General features: G+C 43.7%; 1 protein-coding gene across 5 annotated transcripts in view; it reads right to left on the reverse strand.

The window, feature by feature from the left end:
• The window catches only part of LRRC7 (leucine rich repeat containing 7), a 335,582-nt gene that overhangs the window by 173,860 nt on the left and 134,726 nt on the right, over positions 1–26,996 (reverse strand). For all 5 annotated transcript variants that reach the window (XM_034779104.1, XM_034779107.1, XM_034779103.1 and 2 more), the window contains exons 4-6: positions 22,955–23,072; positions 15,512–15,590; positions 1,142–1,231 (exon numbers count right to left, since the gene is read on the reverse strand). In XM_034779104.1, the coding sequence (XP_034634995.1) occupies positions 1,142–1,231; positions 15,512–15,590; positions 22,955–23,072 (287 nt within the window). The remainder of the gene's footprint in view (positions 1–1,141; positions 1,232–15,511; positions 15,591–22,954; positions 23,073–26,996) is intronic.

Here is a 26,996-nt window from a genome sequence, read left to right on the forward strand (position 1 = left end):
TCAGAGTAGCAGCCGTGTTAGTCTGTATCCGCAAAAAGAAGAACAGGAGTACTTGTGGCACCTTAGAGACTAACAAATTTATTAGAGCATAAGCTTTCGTGGACTACAGCCCATCCGAAGAAGTGGGCTGTAGTCCACGAAAGCTTATGCTCTAATAAATTTGTTAGTCTCTAAGGTGCCACAAGTACTCCTGTTCTTCTTTTTGCGGATACAGACTAACACGGCTGTTACTCTGAAACTTATCTACCACAAAGGATTCAAGAATTGCGCAGACATTGCCAGGTCAATGATCTAGCCAACTTCAAGGCAGTTTCCAAGGGCAACATGTGCAATATTGCATTTCCAACATCCTTATTGCCAACACTCAAACTGTATTTGCTACCCTGTTTCTGCAGACTCAGCTTTTTTTTAAGTATCACCTGCTCCAACTTCTCTTATTTCTAGGTTTTTTTTCCCCCTGCTCCTGGGTTTTCTATTTTTCTATTTTCTCAGCTTTGTCTTCTTACTACTCTGTTCATTTCTTCTCTCTCTCTATCAATCAGTCTACATTCCCTTTTTCCTCTTTCTTCTCTGACTCTCACTTTCACATCTCTACTTTGGCTCACTCTGCCACACACATTTAATTTTTCTCTTTCTTCCTGACCGGCAGCCCTTGGATTCCTCACCAGAGGAAGCAACCAGAAATAGACACTACCAGAACAGATCTTACTTTGTTCCTTCTGTCCTTTTGACCAAAAAGTAGCAGTCACTTTTGGTCAAGAACAAGCAAAGAGAAGCACAAACACTGGCCACTGAGAAGCTGGATCAAAGTATTGCAGTAAACCAAGCTGGCACACAGTAGCTAGTTCTGGAGGTCATCAGTCTAACTGCTTTTATTCTACTGTCCTCTAGGTTGGCACTATTCCTCTTCCCACATCCATCTCTTCCTAACTCACTTAACAGCTCCCCACTACTCAAGATCTCTTCCCCAACCACCCAGCTGAAACCAGTTCCACTCCTACCTCCTATCATTCATCAAAACTGGATTGCAGGGACTAACAATCATATATTTTTTGTTTTTCATGCACACTGCTTCTAAATGATCTTTTAAAACTAAATCAATTGCTTGTGAAGTGGTGATGTGGTTTAACAATTAACTTACCTTCCAAAGTTAGCTGGAAGAAACTCCAGAAAGGCATCATTTAGGTAGAGCTGGGTCAAGTTTAGAAGCTGTGTGAAACCATCTGGCAGCCTAAAAAGGAGTTAAAGATTTAGTCCTTGAATCTGAGTTGCTATAGAAACAATGCAAATATAAATCTCTAAGGAGAAGCATGATAAGTTCTCCACCCTCACACCCCTTAGCTACACAGCTTATGTAAAAGAAGAATTTATTGAGTAACTTGTTACAGATGGCATTTTTGCTTGTTATTAAAACAAATAGCACACAACTTTTCCCTGTTACTGTCACAGGATTAAATTTATGTGCCTGACACATTAAAGTGGCTTCATCCTTCTCTCTTGTCCTATTTTAAGCTTTTTTATCAGAGGATTTTTTTTTTTACTGAAATGGCAAGCATATGCTGAGTGCTTCACTTTTCATAACTTCTTGAATGAGGCTCTATTTCTCTATGATATAGCATGTCTTTTGATGATAAAGGTAGTAATGTAATTGTATATACATTAGGGCTGTCAAGCGATTAAAAAAATTAATTGCATGATTAATCGCACTGTTAAAAACAATAGAATACAATTTATTTTAAATATTTTTGAATGTTTACTACATTTTCAAATATATTAATTTCAATTACAACACAGAATACAAAGTGTACAGTGCTCACTTTATATTTATTTTTTATTACAAATATTTGCACTGTAAAAAAAACAAAAAAAAATGTATTTTTCAATTCACCTCATACAAGTACTGTAGTGCAATCTCTTTGTCATGAAAGTTGAACTTAAAAATGTAGAATTATGTACAAAAAACCTGCCTTGAAAAATAAAACAATGTAAAATTTTAGAGCCTACAAGTTCACTCAGTCCTCCTCCTTCGTCAGCCAATCACTCAGACAAACAAGATTGGGTACAATTTGCAGGAAATAATGCTGCCTGCTTCTTGTTTACAATGTCACCTGAAAATGAGAACAGGTGTTCACAAGGCACTGTTGTAGATGGCATTGCAAGATATTTTTGCAGTATCCACAGAGGTGGGCTCAGAGTTCACAGTCTTGCCACTTGCAATATTGCTCTGCCAAAGCCAAGGTCATCTCAAGCTTGCTGGGTAAGCACGTAAAGATTCATATGTCCCTTCATGCTTCAACCACCATTCCAGCCATGCTTCCATGCTGATGACGGGTTCTGCTTGATAACGATCCAAAGCAGTGCGGACGGATGCATGTTCATTTTCATCATCATGAGTCAGATGCCACCAGCAGAAGGTTCATTTTTCTTTTTGGTGGTTTGGGTCCTGTAGTTTCTGTATCAGGGTGTTGCTCTTTTAAGACTTCTAAAAGCATGCTCCACGTCATGTCCCTCTCAGATGTTGGAAGGCACTTCAGATTCTTAAACCTTGCGTGAGTGCTGTAGCTATTTTAAGAAATCTCACTTCGGTACCTTCTTTGCGTTTTGTCAAATCTGCTGTGAAAGTGTTCTTAAAATGAACGTGTGCTGGGTCATCATCCGAGAGTGCTATAACATGAAATATATGCAGAATGCAGGTAAAACAGAGCAGGAGACACACATTTCTCCTCCCACAGAGTACAGTCACAAATTTAATTGTCGCATTTTTTTTAACACGCATCATCAGCATGGAAGCATGTCCTCTGGAACGGTGGCCAAAGCATGAAGGGGCAATATGAATGTTTAGCCTATCTGACACGTAAATATGTTGCAACACTGGCCACAAAAGGGCCATGCGAACGCCTGTTCTCACTTTCAAGAAGTGGTGTGATCCTGTTGCTGCTGAGAACTTTGGGCTCATTACTGAGCTGAGTCATGCTTAGAGGAGGGAAACGAAGGTGTCTCAGAGCCAAATCTCCCAACCCTGGCCCTCTTCACAACTTAGAGCAGCCACTGGGCTGCTGGGTAGAACAGTCTCCTAGGGTAAGTCTACACTGCAATAAAATTCCTGGAGCAGCAAGTCTCAGAGCCCAGGTCAATTGACATAGGTTTAAGCTCCTGGGGCTCAGGCTGAAGGTCTAAAAACTGCAGTGTAGACATATCCCTAGAGACTTTCCAATTGGCTCCCCACCCACAAGCATCCCCCTGGCATCAGATGAAGGCAAGAGAGACTGGCACAAAATAAACTATGCTTGCCCGGGACTACCCCTGTTGGGGGAATGGGCATCCACTCCTATATGGCAGCTTTAAAGGTACAACACGTTGCAGAATGCATAACATTTTCAACCTGGTGGCATGCAAACCCAGTCACTGTTTGGGCAGAATGGAGTTATCTAGGTATATTGGCTAGGCAACCCAAGGAAATTCCACACAACAGTACATTATTTAGATAATATTGAGGTGGGAAAATTAAGCACTTAGCCACTGACTTTAACAGGATTACAAAAACCGAGACCATTAAATAGAAGGTCTTATACCTCAAAATAATGAAAAAGATGCTACAGATGCCAAGCCAAACACGGTCACATCAAAGAGCTCAAATATTACATTATCTCTTACAATTTTTTATTATCACACTATAATCTGGCAATTATTAAATGAACACTAGCATTCATTTTAAAACAATCTACCACACCATATATTCTGTAAGAACTAGGGGCCCGATTGGAGGAACCCTTATTCACGTGACAGTCCTTACGTAAATCAGGGTTTGCAAGATTAGGCACTTATTTTTCAAAATGTGATCATTTAATTTATAACCAGTTTTAGGTTTCAGATTAATACAGGAATGAATTTTGAGTCCTGGGCCAAATAACTCAATTAACACAAGATTTCATCTTTTCTTTACATCAGTGTTTCATTTTGAGTGTCTTCATAATACGCTATAGGGCAAATCAGAATATATAGATCAATAACTCAGTAAGCGCCATTGCATTTTCTGTCAAAGGTTAATAACCTGAAAGCTACATTTACAGACTTTAAAATCCACAATCATTAAAAGAACATATATGTATATTTAAAATGGCAATGTAATTTTAGAACAAAACTTTGGACAATAAAATCTACTACAGGAAACCACACAAATATACCATAAAACAAGAAATTACATTTAATGAGCACCTGAAACAAATGCTCTTACCAACATTTCAGCCATCTCTTTTTTTCTAGCTTGCACAGGACCTATACAATAATCTTAGACCCTGATTCTGCAGTTGTGCTTGTGCATAAAACCCATTAATTTGAATGTCACATGTTATTAAAGAGCTCTCTGCTTATCTGTTGCATCTATTGCATACTAATTAGTAACTCATTACCAAAGCTGGTGTTTTAAAATGTTTAAATGTCCATTTTGAGTGTGTGTGTGTGTGTTCGAAAATGACTTTTCTCTTTACACATGCTTCCAGCAGTTAGTGACACCAAGCATCAAAAATAGTACGATATTGCATTCTGCGTTGTTTGGTATGTTTGTTTATGTTATCAATTTTTACAGGGGAAAAGTAGAAAATCTTAAACTCAAAACTTGGGTCTTGACCCTCCCAAAGACCTATGAACATACTTACCTGTAAATCTTTGCAGGTTTGGGACCTTGGAAGAATAATAACAGAAGGTTACTTACTGTAACTGGAGGTTCTTTGAGATGTGTGGTCCCTATCTGGATTCCAAACGTGGGTGTACATGCGTGCCATGTGCCGGAACTGTTCATAGTAGTGTCCGCTGACCCGCACATGCGTCGACATCCGAGGCTTTAAGAGGTCATGAGGGTCAACGCCACTCCAGTTCCCTCTTACCAGGCAGTAGCAAAGCCCAGAGCAGAGGGGATGGAGAGCGGGATTGGAATCCAGACAGGGACCACATATCTCAAAGAACCTCCAGTTACTGTAAGTAATCTCTTCTTCTTCTTCATGTGATGGTCCCTATGTGGATTCCAAACACGGGAGAGTACCGAGCAGTACTCAGTGTGGAGGCGGGTGCAAGGGCTCTCCAGAAGTCACAGTCAGAAGGATGGTAAAGCAAACAGCCGCATCCGCCACCGCGGCAGGGTGAGGCAAAATGAGTGGTAAAGGTTTGGACGGAGGACCAAGTGGCTGCCTGGCACCTGTCCTGCCATGGGACGTCTGCAAGGAAAGCTGACGTGGCAGCATGAGCCCACATGGAGTGGGCTATGACTCCTTGCAGGGGGCAGAGGGGGGGAGCCAGAGCATAACAGTCCGCAATGCAGCTGGAGAGCCAGTGGGAGAGACGTTGCGATGAGAGAGAGCGCAGCCTCGAAAGCAGGCAGCGATGGCGAGGAAGAGACTAGGGGAGGCACAGAAGTCACTGGTGTGCTGGAGATAGAAGGCTAGTGCTCAGCAGACATTGAGGGAGTGCAGCATGCACTCCTTAAAGGAGGCATGCGGCTTAGATTAGAAGGTGGGTAAGTGTACACACTGGTTGAGGTGGAATGGGGAGACCATTTTTGGAAGGAATTTGGGATGAAGGGGTAGGGAGACCTTGTCACGGTGGAAGATGGTGAAGGGCAGTCCCACCATCGTGGCTACCAGTTCACTGATGTGCTGTCTGGAGGTGATGGTGACCATTGCCCGATCCCACCAGATCTTGCGCAGGACCTGGGGAAGCAGGAGAATGGGGGGGAAAGGCATAACAGAGCACATTGGTCCAGGGAATGAGAAAGGCATCTCCCTGCGAGCTGGAACTGAGGGCGGTAGAAGAGCGGAAAGTTTGTGGTTGGTTGCTGTGGCAAAGAGGTCCCATCGAGGCATGCCCCACTGGCGAAAGATGGAGCAGATCATGGATTTCCCACTCATGATTGGCATGGAAGAAGTGACTGAGCTCGTCCACTAGAAAGTTGCTCATGCCAGGAAGGTGTACAGCATGGAGGGTGATGCTGTGCCGGAGGCACCAATTCCAAAGGTGAACGCCCTCCACACAGAGGGAGGGGGACCAGGCCCCGCCCTGCTTGTTGACATAGACGACCGCCGCCATGTTGCTGGACAACACCTGGACATGGCAGGAACAGAGGAGTGGCAGAAAGGCCCAGGAGGCAAAACGAATGGCACTTAGTTCCAGGATGCTGATGTGCATCCTTGCCTCTCGGGGTGCCCAGAGGCCCTCGGCCATGCAACTGTCCAAGTGGGCTCCCCAGCCTGCTAGCGAGGCATCAGTGGTGACAGTAGAGAGAGGCATAGGAAGTGCGAACGGAATGCCTGTGAGGACCGTGGACGGGTTGCACCACTAGGACAGGGAGGCCAGGACAGAGGGGTGGGGGATGAGTGAGCTTGGTGAGCGCGTCCCTTTGCAGGTCATAGGTTGAGCATAGCTACAGTTGGAGGCAACGCATATGCAAGCGAGCAAACGGAGTGATTGCAGTACAGGCAGTCATATGGCCTAAGAGGGAGAAGCACTGGCAAACGCGCATGCATGATCGGTGGTGTAGTTGTGCAATAAGAGCAGTAAGGGCAGCAAAGCAGTGTGAGGAGACTGGTAGGTAGCGCAGGGATGGGGTCAGAAAGACGACCTGCACCACCTGTAGGTAGGGGCGGAGGTATAGAGGCCCAGCAACCAGAGGGTGACCCAAGAGTCCCTCCGTTCCCTTAAGGATTCATCAGTTTTGTTACTGAAGAGTTTTTGGTTATTGAAAGGGAGGTCCTCAAGTGTGGTTTGGACCTCCTTCAGGAAACCACTGGACTTCAGCCAGAAGTCACAGCGGAACACCCAGTCCAGAAGCCACGGAGTGGGAGGCAGTGTCAGCAGCATCGACCGCGGCTTGAAGGACTACCTTGGCCACTAATTTGCGCTCGTCTAAGAGGTGTTGAAAAAAACCGGTTACCCACTTTTTCATAACTGTTGTTCTTTGAGATGTGCTGCTCATGTCCATTCCATTCTAGCTGTGCGTGTGCCCATGTGCGCAATCATTGGAGATTTTTGACTTAGTAGTATCCATAGAGTTGGCTATGGTGCCCTCTGGAGTGCCGCACTCAAGCGGCGGTACATCAGGCGCCGCCAACCCTACGCCCTCTCAGATCCTTCTTACCGACAACTCCGACAGAGGGGCAGGAGGGCATATAATGGAATGGACATGAGCAACACATCTTGAAGAACAACAGTTATAAAAAGGTGGGTAACTGTTTTTTCTTCTTCAAGTGCTTGCTCATGTCAATTCCATTCTAGGGTGACTCAAAAGCAGTATCCACAGAGGTGGGCTCAGAGTTCTCAGTCTTGCCGCTTGCAATATTGCTCTGCCAAAGCCAAGGTCATCTCAAGCTTGCTGGGTAAGCACGTAATGAGATGAAAACGTGTGGATGGATGACCAGGTAGCAGGCCGACAGATTTATTGGATTGACACCTGCGCCAGGAAGGCTGCCGATTATGCCAACACCCTAGTAGAGTGAGCTGTCAGGAGCACTGGCAGAGGCACCTTTGCCAGCTCATAAGCAACAAACAACTGTATTGACTTACGGAATGACTTTATTCTGTCTATGTAGAAGGCCAGCGCCTGCTTGACGTTCAAGGTATGCAGCCTCATTCTTCATCTGACACATGAGGCTTGAGACAGAAGACTAGTAAGTATATGTCCTGACCAGTATGAAATTGGGAAATGATCTTGTGAAGAAATGCCGGGTGCAAGCGCAACTGGACCGTATCCTTATAGAAGACTATAAGACGGTTCCCAGGTGAGCGCCCTGATCTCGGACACCTTGCAGGCCGCAGTTATAGTGACCAATAAAGAAACCTTCCAGGAGAGAAGCAGGAGGGAGCAGGAAGCCAAGGATTCGAAGGGAGGATGCATGAGCCTTGACAGCACAAGATTCGGTCCCAAGGGGGGAACGGGTCCCGGACGTGTGAGTAGAGGCACTCCAGACCTTTCAAGAACTGCTCCACCATATGATGGGCGAAGACCGACCTGCTTTGAAATGGAGGGTGGAACGCTGAAATGGCTGCCAGGTGGACTTTGACCAAAGAGAGGGATGGACAGGCTTAACGTGCAGCAAATAGTCCAAGATATCCTGCAACGGGGCCACTTCAGCCAAATGTGTCAATCTGAGGCCCAACACGTGAATTGTTTCCATTTCACCAAGTAGGTTGCCCTGGTGGAGGGTTTCCTGCTGCCCAGCAAAACCGTTGGACACCAGCAGAACTCGCCTGTTTGTCCAAACTTAGCCATGCAGTAGCCAAGCTGTCAAGTGCAGCGCCACCATGGATGCAGCAAATTGCCATGGCTCTGGGACAGCAAACCCAGCTGAAGAGGCAGCTGCAGCGGGGCTGCTGCCGAAAGATTTAGCAGTATGATGAATCAGTGCTGGCGATGCCATGCTAGGGCTATCAGTATGTAGGACAAAGCAAACGTCTTCACCTTTACCAGGACCCTATGGATTAATGGAAGGCGTACAGCAGCACTCTTGACCACAGGATCAAGAAAGCGTCTGACAGGGAGCCCTTGTCCCTTCCCTCCGAGAACAGAATGCATGGCATTTTCTGTTCCACCTGGACACGAAGGGGTCCACCTGGGGAGTCCCCCACCTGTTAAAGATTAGGCTGACCACCTCCAGATGGAGCGACCATTCGTGACGAGACAAGAAGGTCCTGCTGAGGCGATTTGCCAAGACGTTCTTGCTTCCAGGTAGGTGGGCAGCTACCAGATGAATGGCATGCCACTCGTACAAGTCCCGAAGGCTAAGCGCCTCCCGACAAGGGCCGAAGACCTGGCACCGCCCTGCCTGTTGATGTAATACATCGTGGCGATATTGTCCGTCAGGACCTGAACCACCTTGCCTTTCAGGTGGGGGCAACAAAGCCTGGCAGGCCAGGCAAACCGCTCTGAGCTCTCTGATGTTGATATGAAGGGCTAGATCATGTCAAAACCAATGACCCTGTAATGCTGAGCTTGCCCAAGTGGGCTCCCCAAGCCCAGATCTGACACATCTGAGACCAGGATCAGTGACGGGGTCACAAAGTTAACTCCCTGCAGCACTGACTCAGGATTCAGTCACCAGTCCAGGGATGAAAGGATGTGGTTCGGCACCATGACCACTCGGTCCAGGGCGTGCCTGCTGGGGATATAGACCGAGGCCATCCATGCTTACAGAGGCCGTAGATGAAGTCGAGCATGGCTGACCAGGTACGTGCAAGCAGCCATGTGGCCCAGCAGTCACACGCAGGTGTAGGCCGTGGTGAGCCGGTGGTTCTTTACATGGGAGATCAGGTCCGACATGGCCTGAAATCACGCATTCAGAAGAAAGTCCCTGGCCTGAGTGGAGTCGAGAATCGCTCTGATAAACTCTATGCACTGGACTGGCGTTAACATGGACTTTTGCATGTTTATCAACAGACTCAGATTGCAGCAGGTGGAATGCACCAGATCAGGCTCCTTTGCACTTTCTCTGGAGATCTGCCCTTGATGAGCCAGTCGTCGAGATACGGGAAAATTTGGACCCTGTCTCAGATAAACCATTGCTGGTGCCACGCATTTTGTGAACACCCTGGGTACTGAAGACAGGCCAAAAGGCAGTGCCATGAACTGGAAATGGAAATGGTGTCTGGCCACTATAAAACGGAGGATATACCTGTGCCCTGGGAATATGGAGACATGAAAATAAATGTCCTTTAAGTCGAGAGCAGCGTACCAGTCTCCTGGATCCAGGGAGGGGATGATGGAGGCCAGGGAAACCATGCGGAACTTCAACTTCTTGAGAGACTTGTTGAGGTGACACAGGTCCAGGATGGGTCTTAGTCCCCCTTTTACCTTCAGGATTAGGAAGAAATGGGAGTAGAATCCTCGGCCTTCCATGTCCTAAGGGCTCCTTCACAGCCCCCAGGCGCAGGAGCTTTTCGACCTCCTGAAAGAGGAGTTGCTCATGAGAACAGTCCCTGAGGAGGGATGGGGGTGGGTGAGAGGGAGGGGCAGCTGTAAATTGCAGGGTATAGCCCCAAGATATTATATCCAGGACCCAATGGTCCAAGGTTACCCGCAACCAAGCCAAATGGTAGGAGCAGAGACAGTCGAGGAAAGAACACAGAGGATCTGGGTAACTGACTGGGGCGTCGCTCTCGAGCGCACCCTCAAGACAAGCACTTCTGGCCCCTAAGTGCTTGGCGAGACCTGGTTGCGCAGGCGAGTAAGAGGAAGAAGGGCGGCAATGACTGAAACTAGTATCCCTTCTTCTTGCAGAGCACTGACAAGGCTGCCAGGGCTTTGGCGGTGGGGGTGCCAAACTCATGGGCCAGACCCTGCGGGAGAGATTCCTGGAATTTGCACAGAGCATCCCAGAGATTAAAAATATATCTGTCCAACGGGGTCTGATGATTCGCCACCCAAAACTGTAAGCTGGACATTGAATAAATTTTTCTCCCAAAGAGATCGAGTCTTTTGGCCTCTTTGTTCTTGGGAATTGAGGAGGTGTGACCCTGTTTGTCTTTTTCATTGGCCACAGACACAACCAGCGAGCCTTGGGCTGGGTGGGTATAGAGGTATTCAAAGTACTTCTTTTCAGCCCTTTTGGAGATGGGAGGGATGGAAGAAGGGGTTTGCCATAGGCCCTTGGCAATTTTAAGAACTCTTTCATGTACGGGTAGGGCAACCCGGGTAGGCACAGAGGCGGAGAGGACATTAAAGAATGTATCCTCCTGCTCCATCATCTCCTGCACCTCCAGGCCAAAATCCTCAGCCACGTGCCAAAGTAGAGCCTCATGTTCCTTGAAGTCGTCCAGCGCGCTAGCCCTCGAAGGCCCAACAACCACTTTGTCCATTGATGATGAGGAAGATTGGACTGCTGGAGGGCATCCCTGGTGTTCTACCACCTCCAGAGACGGAGACTTAGGAGTGGACACAGACTCCTTCGCCCGACCTCTGAACAGGTCCCCAACACCAAGCCCGGTGCCATCGTTGCCGCCGAACGATGCTCCGAAGCGGCAACCAAAGAGCGCTGCGAAGGGGGCATCGTCATCACCAGTACTCCCCATGTGCTCCAATAAGGCCACTGTGCTGGCATGACCGTGCTACCACTGCAGTGCTGCAGACAATGGCCCAGGCTCTAGTGCCCAATCTCGCCAATGGGACCTGGGCAATGGGCTGAAATGGCCCTTCCAGTGACCAGGGAGGGGCCATCGACGCCTGCGTCTGCTTGCTAGTCATGGCTACTGGTGACCTACGACCAGAGATGGGTGATGGTTGACGGTACCAGGGAGATCGGTACCAGTGCTGGGGGGACCGGAGCCGAGATGGGGAACGCTCCCACTGTGCTGGCGATCAGGACCAACGTTGAGAGGACAATCAACAGGAGGATGACCGGTGCCGGGAATAATATGGGGAATGACGTTCTCGTGCAGGTGAGTAGTGCCAAGGGGATCTTGACACTGGTCTGGGTGACCGAGGTCGAGTGTTGGACCTGTCCTGGGATCCACAACATGATGGGGAGGATTGTTACCTCTTCTCCAGTGACTTGTGGTGCTCCCCTGCCCCTTTAGGGATCTTAGTGTCTGGCTTGCCCTCTTGGGGAGCCTGAGCTGAGTCCTATGGCACCCGAGTCGTTAGCGGTGGAGGCGGAGACCTCTGCGCTCTCTGCACCTTGGAAGACAACGGTGCCAAGGGTGTGGGTCCCATACCGCTCCCAGGAGTTAGTGGCAGACCTTTGAGGGGGCTGGGAGCCCCAACTGGGGGGGCACGGACATGTGGCTCTGGAGTGGCCTAGCAGTTTGGCCCAGGTCCCTTGCTCGACTACCCTTGGGCCTTTTTGCTTGGCGCCAGGAAGCGTTTCTTTGACTTTTTCCTCCGCACTGGTGATGCCGGTAGCAACCAGCTGCCAGCAGTGTGCTGCGCACAGAGGCCGAGGTGCTTAGTGCAACCTGGCAGGCCGGCTTGCAAGCTGGACAAAGTGCAGACTCCATCAGGAGAGCCCTCAAACAGATATCCAATTCCCTCTAGATTCGGGGCCGAAAGTTTTTATAGATCTAGCACCGATCTTTGACGTGTGACTCCCCGAAGCACTTAAAACAGCTGCTATGGGTAGGGGGTCACTAACAGGCATAGGCCTATTGCAGTCTGAGCAGGGCTTAAACCCGGGAGACCGAGGCATGCCCCTCCTAGGGCGAAGTCCCTGCTGCAACCCTAACTGCTAACTAACAATTACACTTAACAACTACTTAACTAATACTATAAACAAACTATTTACAAAGGCTTCAAAGCATAAAGTTGGTTGAGATAAAAATTGCTAGCCCTTGCCAAGCAGGGAAAGGCGTTCCAACTAATCACCATGGGCGGTAAGAAGGAACTGAAAGGCCGTAGGGCCAGCAGTGCCTGATATACTGCTGCACGAGCATGGCACTCCAGAGGGTGCCACAGCTGACCCTATGGATACAGCTAAGGCAAAAATCTCAGACAACTGCGCAAGTGGGCATGTGCACACCTAGAATGGAATCAACATGAGCAAACGCTCAAAGAAGTGCTGCTGCTTATCGGGTGGTAGGAAGGCTTTAAAATCTACAAGATTGGTATAGGAAAGAAAGTCATATTTTGCCAGGATGGCCTGGTAACTGGCACTGCAGAAATGCAGGCCCACAGAGCAGTAGACCTTATACCCAATAAGGCCAAGCTTCTTTGCCACCTGGTCCGAGGAGGTGGAGCGAAGATGTTGCTGGTTGGCACATTCCATGGTCGCCTGGATCACCAAGGAATTTGGTGGTGGTCTACATGGTTGGCTGGCACACAGTATCTGCTCTTGGATTGTTTTGGGGTCAGGGCACAGGAGTCCAGAGTGTGCCAAACCGCTTGTGCTAGTTCAAGGATGGCATCGTGTACGGGCAAGGCAGTAAGGGAAGTTCCAGGGGGCTAAAGAATTTCCAGGAGCTGATCGTGGGGTTCCTGTACGTCTTCCACAGGGAGGTTGAGGGCAGCTGCCATGTGGCGGAGAAGGTCCTCATACTGGATGTGGTAATCCGGAGGTGAGAGAGGAGGAGGAATAGGCATGTCATCTGGTGAGAAGAAGCACCAGTGGGGACTGAGGGAGCCAATGGTGCTGGTGGCACAGAGGGCACTGGAAGAGCAGAAGCATCGTGTGGATCCTCATAGACAGAGGGATCAATGGGAGGTGGACACGGGTAGTGCTGCAGCCATGACGAGAGTCCGCAGAGGCAGTATAGGTCCCAGACAGACCAGTAGGGCCGAGCATACAGGTCACCGGGCATCAGTGGTCCCCGTGGGTAGGTGAGCCATGGATTGGCTGCTGGGTCATAGGAGGGCAGAGAGGGCTGGCTGCAGGGGTCCAAGCTGTAGGAGCGAGCCAGGAAGAAGGCTGGGTCCTGTTCAGAAGACCAGTCTGACTCTGAAGATGGATCTGGCTGAGACAGACCCATCAGTGCAGGGTGGGATGACGCAGGGCAGTCCATGAGCAGGAGAGGTGTTTCATAGCCAGAGACAGAGGACTGAGATTAACCAGTGGTCCGGAATGCGGAGGAGAGCCAGCGAGCGGCAGCAGCAGTTCAGCCATCGGTGTCGGGGGGACAAACGTCCCGGTGTGCGCGCGAGACCAGATGGGCAGGCCGGATGGTCCTTGCAGTGTGGACAGTGCCAGAGGTGATGGTGTTGAGATGGAAACCATGGCTTAGGATGGTGCCAACGGAGCACGATGCTTTGATTTATGCTCCGAACACGAAACCCAACCTGGTGCAGCGTGGGGAGGTAACGCTGTATTTAGCAGCAGTCCCTGTCGGGGAGCCGCCCTTGTTCCAGTGGGTGTGCTTCTTATGCACACAATGGGATTTGGGCAGAGGTGGTGGTACCTCTGGCGCTGGATGGGAAGGACTGAGGGAAGTGCCTGCTGCCGGTGGGTGCTCTGACAGATCCACCAGTTCTGGATCCAAAGGGGCACATGGCCACATTGCTTCTTCCATGAGGAACTTATGGAGGCGCAGCTCCTGAGCTTCCTGAGTATGGGGCGGAATTGATCAGCAGATAGAGCAGTGAGCGGTGATATGGACTTTGCCCAAGCAGTAAAGGCAACATTGGTGCTTGTCACTCACAGAGAAGGAGCGAGGGCACGAACCACAGGACTTAAACCCACCTTGCCTGAAAGAACAAGGAACAATGGTCTCAAGTTGCAGTGGGGGAGGTCTAGTTGGATGTTAGGAAAAACTATTTCACTAGGAGGGTGGTGAAGCACTGGAATGGGTTACCTAGGGAGGTGGTGGAATCTCCATTCTTAGAGGTTTTTAAGGCCCAGCTTGACAAAGCCCTGGGTGGGATGATTTAGTTGGGGTTGGTCCTGCTTTGAGCAGGGGGTTGGACTAGATGACCTCCTGAGATCTCTTCCGATCCTAATCTTCTATGATAGTCCCCAGGCTGCAGAAGAGTCCCACAAAGGGAGGGAAAGTCCAAAACGGCAACAACTAGCAACTATCTGAATGGACAAACTAACTACAACTAGAGAAGAAAAAACTATGTACAAGGAAAAAAGGTGAAAAAGGCAGTACTTGTAGCAAGCTAGGAGCACTGAGGAACAGGGGTTCCGATTCTGGCCACGCATCAGTAAGAAAGAACTGGACCGGCATCGACCCACACGGCCTCTTAAAGCCTCAGACATGTGATGCAGTTGACGCACGTGCAGGTCAACGGACACTGGTGCACATGCACACCCACATTTGGAATCCACGAAGAAGAAGGAAAGGTTTTCAAATATGTTATGCAAAATTGGAAAGTAAGTATTTGTATTTGTGTAATCTACACACAGTGCATTTTTTTTATCAGAGTAAAATTCACCCCTCCCATCAAAAATCCAGAGTGATCAGACTTTGTGCATTAAGTGGATGACTGGATAGAATTCACACCCATTGACATGCAAGTAATGATGCTACAGCACAGCCTCTCTGTGGCTTTTGTTTCAATTTACTGGCACAATAATGTCTGCAAAAGATTCAACCCAATGGATCCACATAAATGAAGATCCAGAGTGACCCCTTTCCAATAACCTGCAGAGCAAGTTACTGAGCAGCAAGCGAAGACGTAAAACTACAATGCACCAGTTTTCCATGCAGTAACATCCACTAAAGTGCAGTGAAAGTCCCGGAGTGTGGCATGGCATATTACTACTTGAAAACATAGCACACTACATAGGTTCACATCCTCATTGTACAAAAAGCCGTTAGAGGATTAGGTTAGACTCTCGTGGGGCAAAAGTCTAGTACATGACTACTCTGCCAATGTTTCTTTCTCTGTCTGCAGAGGGACTGCAGGTTTTGAGTGGTGTAGAGAGCTGTGCACAGATGCATCAACTTGGATGAAATTTGTCCTTAATTTGGGATCTTAATTAAAAAATAATTGAATTAACTTTGTACATGAGCTTTGCAGTGCACCTTTACTTTTCACTTCCACATCTATAAAATATCTGCAGTGATAAATATAAACATAACTCTAATTATTGATACTCACTTAGAAATTGGATTGACACTGGCTTCAATAATTGTTAAACACTTACAGCACTTTATAGTTTCTGGAAAATCTTGAATCCCTAGAAAGAAAAAAGTTTGAAAGGTATTATAAGGATGTTCTATGAAAAACTGCTAAACTTGCTTTGCTTCTAAATATGTAATTTAGTCAAGTTAGATGTCTAAATCAACAGAGCCTGATAAGATACATCCTAGAATACTTAAGGAACTGGCTCAAGAGATCTCTGGGCACATTAGTGATTATCTTTGAGAACGGGAGAGATACCAGAGGACTGGAAAAGGGCAAATATAGTACCTATTTATAAAAAGGGAAATAAGGACAACTCATGGAATTATAGGCCAGTCAGCTTAACGTTGGTACCAAAATATAATGGAGCAAATAATCAAACAGTTTGCAAGCACCTAGAAGAAAATAAGGTAGTAACAGTCAATACAAATTTGTCAAGAACAGATGATGTCAAACCAACCTAATATCCTTTTTTGACAGTATAACAAGCCTTGTGGATAGTGGGAAGCAGATGGTGTGATATATCTCAACTTTAGTAAGGTTTTTGATACCATCTCACATGACAAACTCAAGAAATATAGTCTAGATCAGTGGTTTTCAACCTGTGGTCCATGGACCTCTGAGGGTCCATAGACTATACCTAAGATTTCCAAAGGGGTCTAGGTACTCCATTTGAAATGTTTTAGGGGTCCACAAATGAGAAAAGTTTGGAAACTACTGGTCTAGATGAACCTACTATAAGGTGGGTGCATAACTGACTGGAAAACCATACTCAGAGAGTAGTTATCAACGGTTCACAATCAAGCTGGAAGGGCATATCAAGTGGGATCCTAGAGGGATCTGTCCTGGGTTCAGTTCTATTCAATATCTTCATAAATGATTTGGATAATGGCATAAAGAGTACACTTATAAAGTTTGTGGACAATATCAAGTTGGGAGGAGGGGCAAGCACTTTGTAGGACTACAACTCAAAATGATTTTTACAAACTGGAGAAACGGTCTGAAATAAATAGGATGAAATTCAATACATCAACTACACAACTACAAACCGGGAAATGACTGCCAAGGAAAGAGTACTGGGGTTACAGTGGATCACAAACTAAATATGAGCTAACAATGTAATACTATTGCAAAAAAAGCGAACATCATTCTGGGATGTATTAACAAAAGTGCTGAAATCAATTAATTAGAAGTAATTGTTCCACTCTACTCAGCACTTATAAAGCCTCAACTGGAGTATTGTGTCCAGTTCTGGATGCCACACTTCAGGAAAGATATGGACAAACTGGAGAAAGCCCAGAGGAAAGCAACAAAACTGATTAATGATCTAGAAATCTTGACCTATGAGGAAAGATTGAAAAAATGTGGTTTCTTTAGTCTGGAAAAGAGAAAACTGAGGGGGGACCTGATAACAGTCTTCAAGTACATAAAAGGTTGTTATAAACGGGAGGGTGATAAACTGTTTTCCTTAACCACTGAGGACAGGACAAGAAGTAATGGGCTTAAATTGCAGCAAGGGAGATTTAGGTTAGACATTAGAAAAAACCTTCCTATCTGTACAGGTGGTTAAGCACTGGAACAAAGTACCTAGGGAGGTTGTGGAGGTTAAGAACAGGTTAAACAAACATTAGTCAGAGATGGTCTAGAATGATAATACTGTATCCTGCCTCAGTACAGGGATTGGACTATATGTCTTGAGGTCCCTTCCAGTCCTACATTTCTATGATTCTATCTTCACCAGAAGTTTTCATTATTAATGTAGAGTACCACTATAAATTCAGGTCAGCATTCAGACATAATAGGTTTTTGTATTTTTTTCATTATTAGTGATCTTTCAGTTGTATATGGCTAACCACCCGGTGCTAAACTTATATTCCTCTAAATCAACTGTAGTATTTGGGCAAATTCTTCTGGCAGGTCCACAGGACAGTAGCCAACTTAGGTACCATCATTTGCAAAACTCCCACTGGATCCAATGCTGAGTACCAACAATGTAAGGTTAGACAAGTATTTTGTCTATATTTTGTGACTGTTACAGTTATGATTATAATATCAGAACTGGCAAAATTTTATATATTGCTTAGAAAAATCCTTTTATCCTAGAATTTCAGACAAGAATTCTTCAGTCAATGGTAATTGCAATTGTTATTCAAGAGCTATGTTGTGTCCAGCAAAGAAATGACTAGGCTATCACTTCTATATTGAACAGCCAGGAAGCCATGGTACACACTAAAATGCTTAAGTGGATCTCAATATACAGGACTTAAAGTCTAAGCACTCATCAAGCCTCACTGAAGTACAGCTTCCAACCCTACAAAAAATATCCACAGGTATAAAACAGCAGAAAATTATTGCGGCACTCAAAACAGCACCCTGGAACCCCCATATTCACCCCGCCATATAATTATGATATATTTCATACAAAGCATGCCATTAGGATACGGTAAGAAAGGTCATGATCTGCTGAAACCCATTGTTAGGTCAAAATATGTATACTGTTAGTGTGTATGAAGACATGAGATTTTGCTGTATGGTTATTATTGAAATATGTTGCAAGTTTGAGAGTCATCCACTGCCAGTTCTCCAGTGACAACAAAGGAGATGATCCTCTCCCAGTAGGGTGTTAAACAACCATTAATCAGCAGGGGAGTTTTAAACAAGAGATCTACAATGCTGTAAGAGAGCTGCACAAACATCACACAGTGGGGGACTGCTCAACTATGTGACTCAGCAAAGCCCACCGAGACATGTCTGGGGGCTAGTGTTTTCTAGGCACATGGACTGAAGATATAAAATAGGGGACACTGGTATCATGCTTTTATCTTTCTCCTCCCTCACTTATGTTGGAACCAACAAGAAATGCTTGAAAGACAAACACTTGAACTGAGGAGGTTGATCCCAGGCTTAAAGGAGAAGCCTGTGTATAAGAACTGTAACCTGCCTGTAACACCTAATGGGGTGAGAAAAACTGTTTGATTCAAATACTGCGTAGTCTAGTATGATTTAAGATTTAGACTGAGCACTTACCTTTTATTTTCTTTGGTACCTATCTCTAACCTTTTGCGCCTGCCACTTATAATCATTTAAAATCTTTCTCTAGTTAATAAAGCTGTTTTATATTTTACCTAAAACAGTGTGTTTGGTTGAAGTGCCTGGGAAATCTCAGCTCAGTTTACAAAGGCTAGCAGGTGTCCTCTCCACATCGAGGGAGGAGTGGACTTGGTAATAAACTTACACTGGTCAGGCTTCTGAAGAGGGCAAGATGGTATATTCCAGGGGTGCAAGGCTGGGGGCTTGGTAGATTTTCTGTTGCCTTTCTCTGTGTGATTTGTGAGTGGTTCAGGGAGCATTCACACAATTTAGCTGGGTATGGGGCTGGTCACCAGCAAAGCATTGTGAAAGACAGCCCAGGCTGGAGAATTAAGAGGGCACAGCGGTACCCCAGCTGCAGATTGTACCCCAGGGATCCCGTCACAACTATACCGGACATTTCCTTAAGAGGTTAATTTCACTCCTATTCCATGAAATAACTTTCCCCTAACTAAGCTGATATACATGCAAATTGTGAGGGAAACCAAGAGAGAGAAAGAAATGGCTCCCAATGGTCTATGTAAGTGTAAGAATCAAGCATGGATATCAAAAAAGAAACAACTAATAATTACAAATGTATGTGTCAGGGTGCATATCAAAGCCTGACTGATTTATTCAATTAAGTTCTATCCATTTTGGTTTAAAAACAACAAAAAGACTAAATGAGAGTGGAACTTAATTCCTTACCCCTTCTCACAATCCATTTACCTTTCTGAGAATTTATTACGAATGCTTACGTTAACTACTTGCTTCTCTCCAAGAGAGCATGACTGGAATAAATACAATTTCAACTTGGTAAGTAAGCAAGAAACATAAATCACAGATAGTTCATAAACCGAAGAAAATGACAACATAGTTACTTAATTGCACAACCAAATTATGGATTCTAAGAAATCTGTTTGATATATATTGTGTTCTGGGGTCTGAAAAGGTGACATAAGTAGGCCAGGTTTTGTAATATAATTGTTAGTTTTCTCTATTTCTAAATCACTGGAGAGCCAACATGAATGCTGTCTCCTTTCACTTTCAGTATGTTTCTGAATAAAGAATGTAAAATGCCAAATTTTCAACCAGTCTGAGCCAAGCTTTTTTCTTTGCCCACAATTTTATGGGTGCAAAGAAATTTAGATTACATGGACATTTAAGTAAATGATTCATGAGTTTGCTACTTAGCCATAATTTGCTACTTAGCCACGTAGATGACAAGAACTCTGCTTATGTTTATAATTTGGGTACAAATACAGAAACTAATGTCTCAAAATCCAATTGACTAAAAATCTTACCTAAAGAGTCTATGTATAGCTTACTGTGTTCCTAAAGTGCCAGGACTGTGAAAGACATTTGCAGCATCACATCTTGCCATTGTTCCCTATGCAGAACTGCCACTGAAGCCAGTAGGAATTTAACTTTTCCATAAATAGCAGGACATAGCTCAAAAAATTATAATCATGGCAGGTTAGCAGACTTTCAGGTATGGCTACTGGTGTAAGTAGAAATGCACAACAACATTACTAGCAGCAAGAACTGCTGATATTTTCTATTCACTGACCCTCCTCCCTGACTGGTTAAAATGTTAGAATATTTTAAGTACTTTATCTGTCTGTATCAGTATGACAACTGTCTGTATTCTAAGTATTGCAAGTCATCAGTTGAAGTTACTTATGTTAATTTTTTTTATTAGACATGACATGGAAACAGCCTCTGGCTGTTTACTCTGTGAACGGAATGAAATAACAAACGAGGTGACAAACCCAAATGCAAAATCAGCTATAGAGTGCTGACACAAAAAATATTACATCTGAGCATGTCACCCAAGGACTAGAAGATTACTGTCCTATGCTGTTAATGGAAACTAGTAGCTTTGTGCCATTTCCCAGCCACATTCTATTTTTTAAAGTAAAATCTATACTTAAAATTTAAATGGAAAAAAGTTAATCTTTATTTTGGGGATGAAAAAGCAAAATGTCCATACCTGATATAGTGTGTAAGAATATACTTCACTAATATTTGGGTATTTATCTTCCCCCAGAATAAAAGATAAGATTTATTTTCTACTAACTAGTTCTGCCTTTCATTCCTTTTTGAACTGCTTGTCTTTTCCTACGTGTACTTCCTGTCTTCTCTGGCCTCCTTGTTTATAACTCTAATCTTGTCCTTGGGTAAAATTTTCAAAAGCACCTTAAGACCAGTGATGGAGAATCCACCACAAACTGTGATAAAAATTTGTGCCTTATTTCAAATTTGAATTTGAGATTTAACTTCCAGCCACTGGCTCTTCCTATACCTTTGTCTGACAAATTGAAGAACTTTCTATTACCAAATTTCTATTTCCCCTGTAGGTACTTTTAAACTGTAATCACATCATCCCTTATCCTTCTCTTTGAGCAAGGAAAGTGGACACTGAGGGTTATCTGTCCTGCTATACTCCATGGAGATGAGCAGGGGACCCAGGTGCTGATTTTATTCATTCATTTCATTATCAGTAGTTTATCCCCATAATCCTGCTTCAGAAGGGAGAAGGAAATTGAAATATTTTCAAAGAAATCTCCAAGCAGCAAGCAATTTCCCTGTTCCCAAAGAGGTGGGATTTGTCTCCCCTCCCCTGCATGGGTTCTCTCTGAGTCTCTCTATGAAGGAATTAGCCTGGGACTCAGGGACAGGTTTCCCAGAAGCTATACCCTCTCTTGCATGTAATCCATATGGGCTAGATAGATCTGTGTTTCCTTTGGAGGTCTCAGCCTATTACCCCTTTTCGCACTCTCTGGTGTTGGCAATGCCCATGGTGTGTCCAGTGCCCCTCCATCCATGACCCATGGGGAAGAAGAGTGGGAGACAGAGACTGAGTTCTGTAGTCAGAGGCATGGCTGCTTGTTCAGGCTAGAGAGACTCAGGTGCAATCTTCTATCCGGTGCACTGCCCTTCTAGTTTCACACCTCTCCTGGAGATGGGGACGGGTGGCTGCTTGCCCCTGGAGCCAGCTCTTTTCCAGTCTTGCCTGGCTCCTGACCTGTAGGAGGGTGGCACCAATGCAACCCCATCAGGCTTGGGCTTCAAGGGAAGCTTTATCCCTGGCTTTATCTTCACTATAAAAAAAAGGAGTATTCTTAACTCAAAATAGCATGTCCTGCTAGCTCGTGCACCAACTATAACCTGCTTTGTCTTCATTAGGATTTTACATCAAGTTACCTAAGTTAAGAATAGGCCTTTTTTTTGTAGTGAAGACAAGCCCCCTGAAGTCTGCAGGGGCAGCAGCCACTGCAAACACCTCGGAAGGGGAAGTGGAGCCAAGGGGACAATCTCCCCAAAAAGCGAATGCAGCCCTGGGACGTGGCTGGGAGTTTAGACTGAAATTTATGAACCAAATCGTTAGTCAAAATTTTTGAAAAAGTTTGGAATTTTCCTCTGAAAAGCTCTACACCAGAGAGGTCTGGCTGAGCCATGGTCCACTTTGGAGACAGAATAAAATGGAGGGAACTTAATGGGGCAGACTGTCCCCCTGCTGCTAGTGACTGACAGGTTTGCCTCTAAAATGCAAACAGGATGAAGAAACGTATATGTGGACCTTAGCACGATGAATATCTACTCTAGTCACTGTAAGATTCACAAGGAAGCAGGAGTAGGAATCAAAAATATATTTTAAAAACAGTTTTGACCAGAATAAAGTGATTCAGGTGTACAGTGCTAAAGAATAGTTGTCTGGGTTTTGTTTTTGGGATCTTCACCTACACCAATAACGAAAATCTGCTAGAAAAGAATATCCAATTAGGTAATATTGATACTTCAGTGAAGAACTGAACATAAACAAATCCATGCTATGGTACTGTCATCCTTAATCACACCATAATTCATGCTGAAACTTGAATATCACTCAAATTGTTTTAATTCCAACATTCAGATTCATTGTTGACTTGCTAAATGGTTAAACTATTTGTCCTGTGATTTTATTTATTTTTAAATCTCACTTTATCTGCTACTGTATATTGTGCATTGGGAACATATTAATCCTTATAAAACATAAAATGAATTTCAGGTTCTATAGCTATTTTACGTTATCAAGGCCAAATTCTGGGAGGCATTGCATACAGATGTATACTGGAGGATGGGGATGAAATCTTTACTGACCACAGTGAAATGTCAGAGAGCCCACTAAAAGGAGTGGAACTACTTTGGATGTTAACAGAAAGCAAAATTTAGTTAATTTGTTTTAGAGTTTTCCAGAAGAGTAATTTTTCATTCATTTAGCATTAAAATCTTATTACAGCAACACTATACAAAATGTTCAAAAATTTCAACACAAAATTTCAAATTATTTTACTGTTGTGTTCTTACCATTTTTACTGATGTCAAGTTCCTTGAGATTAACTAAACTAGCAATGGTGGTTGGCAGGCTTGAAAGGTCGTTGTCTGGTATACTCAGTTTACGTAGAGCTTGACAGTTGAACAATTGCTACAACATGAAAAAGAACAACTGCAATTAACATGTTTTAGTAAAATTCAGTTTAGCATTGTTATTTACACACAGATGCAATAATAACTGTATCATAAAAATACTTTTGTTATTTTTAGCCTATTATTTTGCTGTCCTCAATCAACCTATATTAAAACGGTTTGGGAAGACATACTTACATATTACATTACACTTTAAACAAGGAAGATTACCCAGAGATAAATGTGCTGCTTACAAATAATTCTTAATGAAATATAGTTTTAAGATGGACCTTTATAAGTTTATGATTACGATTATATGATGGGGTTGCTCATGACAGCAGGGGACTGGTCTTGATGATCCAGGAGGTCCCTTGCAGTCCTATAATTTTATATCAATAATAGAGCTATTTGAAAATTTTTCATCAGAACTTTTTTCCATCAGAAAATGCAAATTCTTCAAAATTCAAAATCAAAAATGTTTCATGTGAATGTGTCAATGTTGATGAAATTTTTGATGGGCAAAAGATGAAATATTCGTTTCAATTTTCTCAGTGTATTTCAATAATGCCAATAAGGTAAAATGTTTCATTACAACTTTATATTTCAATTCAATTTGCTCCAATTTTTATATTACATTAAAATATTCATTTTAATATATTACATTTTTCATAATTTTCACTCCATAGGAAATTTTGAAATTTCTGCTTTTTGTTCCAATTCAAAACAATTTTTTTCCAAGTGTTGGAATTTCCAATGGAACAAAATCGCATTTTCTGACTAGCTCTAATCAATATATCATATGGTAAGCATTTATACTGCTGCTTCTTCCATGTAATAGCAGTTGTTATCCAACTAGAGCTACTTCAAACCCGAGATAAATACTAAAGTAATGGAGACAATACCATACTGAGCAAGAGAAGTCTCTAGGGCTAGAATGTGACATTTAGACACAGTGCATTGTAAGGGGCAAGTACAGAGCTTTTTTATGAGGAGGAAGCCTGCTCTCCATCACTCACTCAATCCATTCTGCAAGCTGGTGCAGGTGTGGGGGTGAAGCCATGGCACACCCTCCTCCCTTGGGGTGGTGTGTCTCCCGCCATGGATGCATGCAGGGAACAGTCCACATGCTCTCCAAACACAGGGACTGTGTGCTCCTATTAGTGTAGAGGACATATAATGGAAAAATAGACTGGAAGAGGGGAGGAGAGGGAAACTCAGTCCATGGCTGGCTGGCCTGACTATTAAAAAACTGATGTCACCAGGAGCACCACCCTGCATGCATTTGGCTTCAGGAATCTGCGAAGTGACCTCTCCCCTAGCCACCTATCATACAGACTGCATATATCTTGCAATGCATAGGTGCTTAACCCCAACCTCTCATTTCTGTATTGCAGATTTTTAAGCTGTTACCTTGTAAAAATGAGTTTGTTATTACTAGTCACATTAATATAATTAGAAAACAAGTTTACCCAGTGGTCTTTGAATGAGTCTATGGATTCCAAAAAGAGCTTACTCTCCTTTGGAAGAATCTTCATGACTCTTCAGAAGTTAATAGTATTTTCAAAACAGCTTTGATATCTCTTTTTTGCAAAGTTGCATATCCAAATGATGTTTAAATTTGTACCCAAACGTCTATTTGAGAACGTAGCTTGATTTGATTACCAAACTGAGCAAATAAAGAAAGCTGGGTAGCAGGGAATTAACTCACAAATGATGCTCAAAAGCTAATGTGAACTAGATAAGTCATTTAAAGTAAATTTTAGCTCATTTTCAGGCTTTCACTTTTTTTGAAAACCCTATAACTTTACATCTGAGACTTTTAATAACAAGAACCCTCTGTGTTGCTTTTCAAGGCAGTATACCTTCTCCAAAACTGGAAGTCCAAAACCAGCTTTAACCAAATGGGAATCACATGAATAGAATATAGGCAGAATGAAATGTATAGGATAATGACCACCACGAATTTCTAACAAATAGGAGTGGTTTTTTTAACTGAAAGAATTCCTCTAGACTTCCTTTATGCATTGACAGACTTTTGCTGTTAAGCCTTCTCTTTTCCTTTCAAAAAAGGCATTATACTAAGAATTGCTTTTATGTTTATTACAAAAATATACTAGGGCTGTCAAGCGATTAAAAAAATTAATCGCAATTAATCGCACTGTTAAATAATAGAATACCATTTATTTAAATATTTTTGGATGTTTTCTATATTTTCAAATATATTGATTTCTATTACAACAGAGTGCAAAGTACTCACTTTATATTTATTTTTTTATTATAAATATTAGCAATGTAAAAAAACAAAAGAAATAATATTTTTCAATTCACCTAATACAAGTACTGTAGTGCAATCTCTTTATTATGAAAGTTGAACTTACAAATGAAGAATTATATACCAAAAAAAAAACAAACCTGCATTCAAAAATAAAACAATGTAAAACTTTAAAGCCTACAAGTCCATTTAGTCCTACTTTAGCCAATCACTCAGACAAACAAGTCTGGTTACAATTTGCAGGAGATAATGCTACTTGCTTCTTGTTTACAATGTCCCTGAAAGCGAGAACAGGAGTTTGCATGGCACTGGTATAGCCGGCAACGCAAGATATTACATGCCAGATGCATTAAAGATTCATATGTCCCCTCATACTTCAACCACCATTCCAAAGGACATGCGTCCATTCAAATGATGGGTTCTGCTAGGTAACGATCCAAAGCAGTGCAGACCGACTCATGTTCATTTTCATCATCTGAGTCAGATGCCACCAGCAGAAGGTTGATTTTCTTTTTTGGTGGTTTGGGTTCTGTAGTTTCTGCATCGGAGTGTTGCTCTTTTAAGACTTCTGAAAGCATGCTCCACATCTCGTCCCTCTCAGATTTTGGATGGCACTTCAGATTCTTAAACCATGGGTCGAGTGCTGTAGCTATTTTTAGAAATCACACATTGGTACACCTCTACCCCAATATAATGCAACCCGATATAACACAAATTTGGATATAACGCGGTAAAGCAGTGCTCTGGGGGGGCAGGGCTACGCATTCCAGTGGATCAAAGCGGTTTCACCTATAACGCGGTAAGATTTTTTGGCTCCCGAGGACAGCATTATATCGAGGTAGAGGTGTACCTTCTTTGCATTTTGTCAAATCTGCTGTGAAAGTGTTATTAAAACGAACATGTGTTGGGTCATCATTCAAGACTGCTATAACGTGAAATATATGGCAGAATGTGGGTAAAACAGAACAGGAGACATACAATTCTCCCCCAAGGACTTCAGTCACAAATTTAATTAATGCATTATTTTTTTAACAAGCGTCATCAGAATGGAAGCATGTCCTCTGGAATGGTGGCCAAAGCATGAAGGGGCATACAAATGTTTAGCATATCTGGCACGTAAATACATTGCAACACCAGCTACAAAAGTGCCAAGCGAACGCCTGTTCTCACTTTCAGGAGACGCTGTAAATAAGAAGCAGGCAGCAGCATCTCCCGTAAATGTAAACAAACTTGTTTGTCTTAGCGATTGGTTGAACAAGAAGTAGGACTGAGTGGACTTGTAGGCACTAAAGTTTTGCATTATTTTGTTTTTGAGTTCAGTTATGTAACAACAACAAAAATCTACATTTGTAAAAATCTACACTTTCACGATAGAGATTGCCCTATAGTACTTGTCTGAGGCGAATAGAAAAATACTATTTATTTTGTTTATCATTTTTACAGTGCAAATATTTGTAATAAAAAATAATATAAAGTGAGCACTGTGCACTTTGTATTCTGTGTTGTAATAGAAATATTTGAAATGTAGAAAAACATCCAAAAATATTTAGTAAATTTCAATTGGTATTCTATTGTTTAACAGTGCAATTAATCACGATTCATTTTTTTGAGTTAATCGCTTGAGGTAACTGTGATTAATCGACAGCCCTATATCATACATGTGACGTTGTG

This window comes from Trachemys scripta, chromosome 8 (genome assembly GCF_013100865.1).
Source record: "Trachemys scripta elegans isolate TJP31775 chromosome 8, CAS_Tse_1.0, whole genome shotgun sequence".
NCBI lineage: Eukaryota > Metazoa > Chordata > Testudines > Emydidae > Trachemys > Trachemys scripta.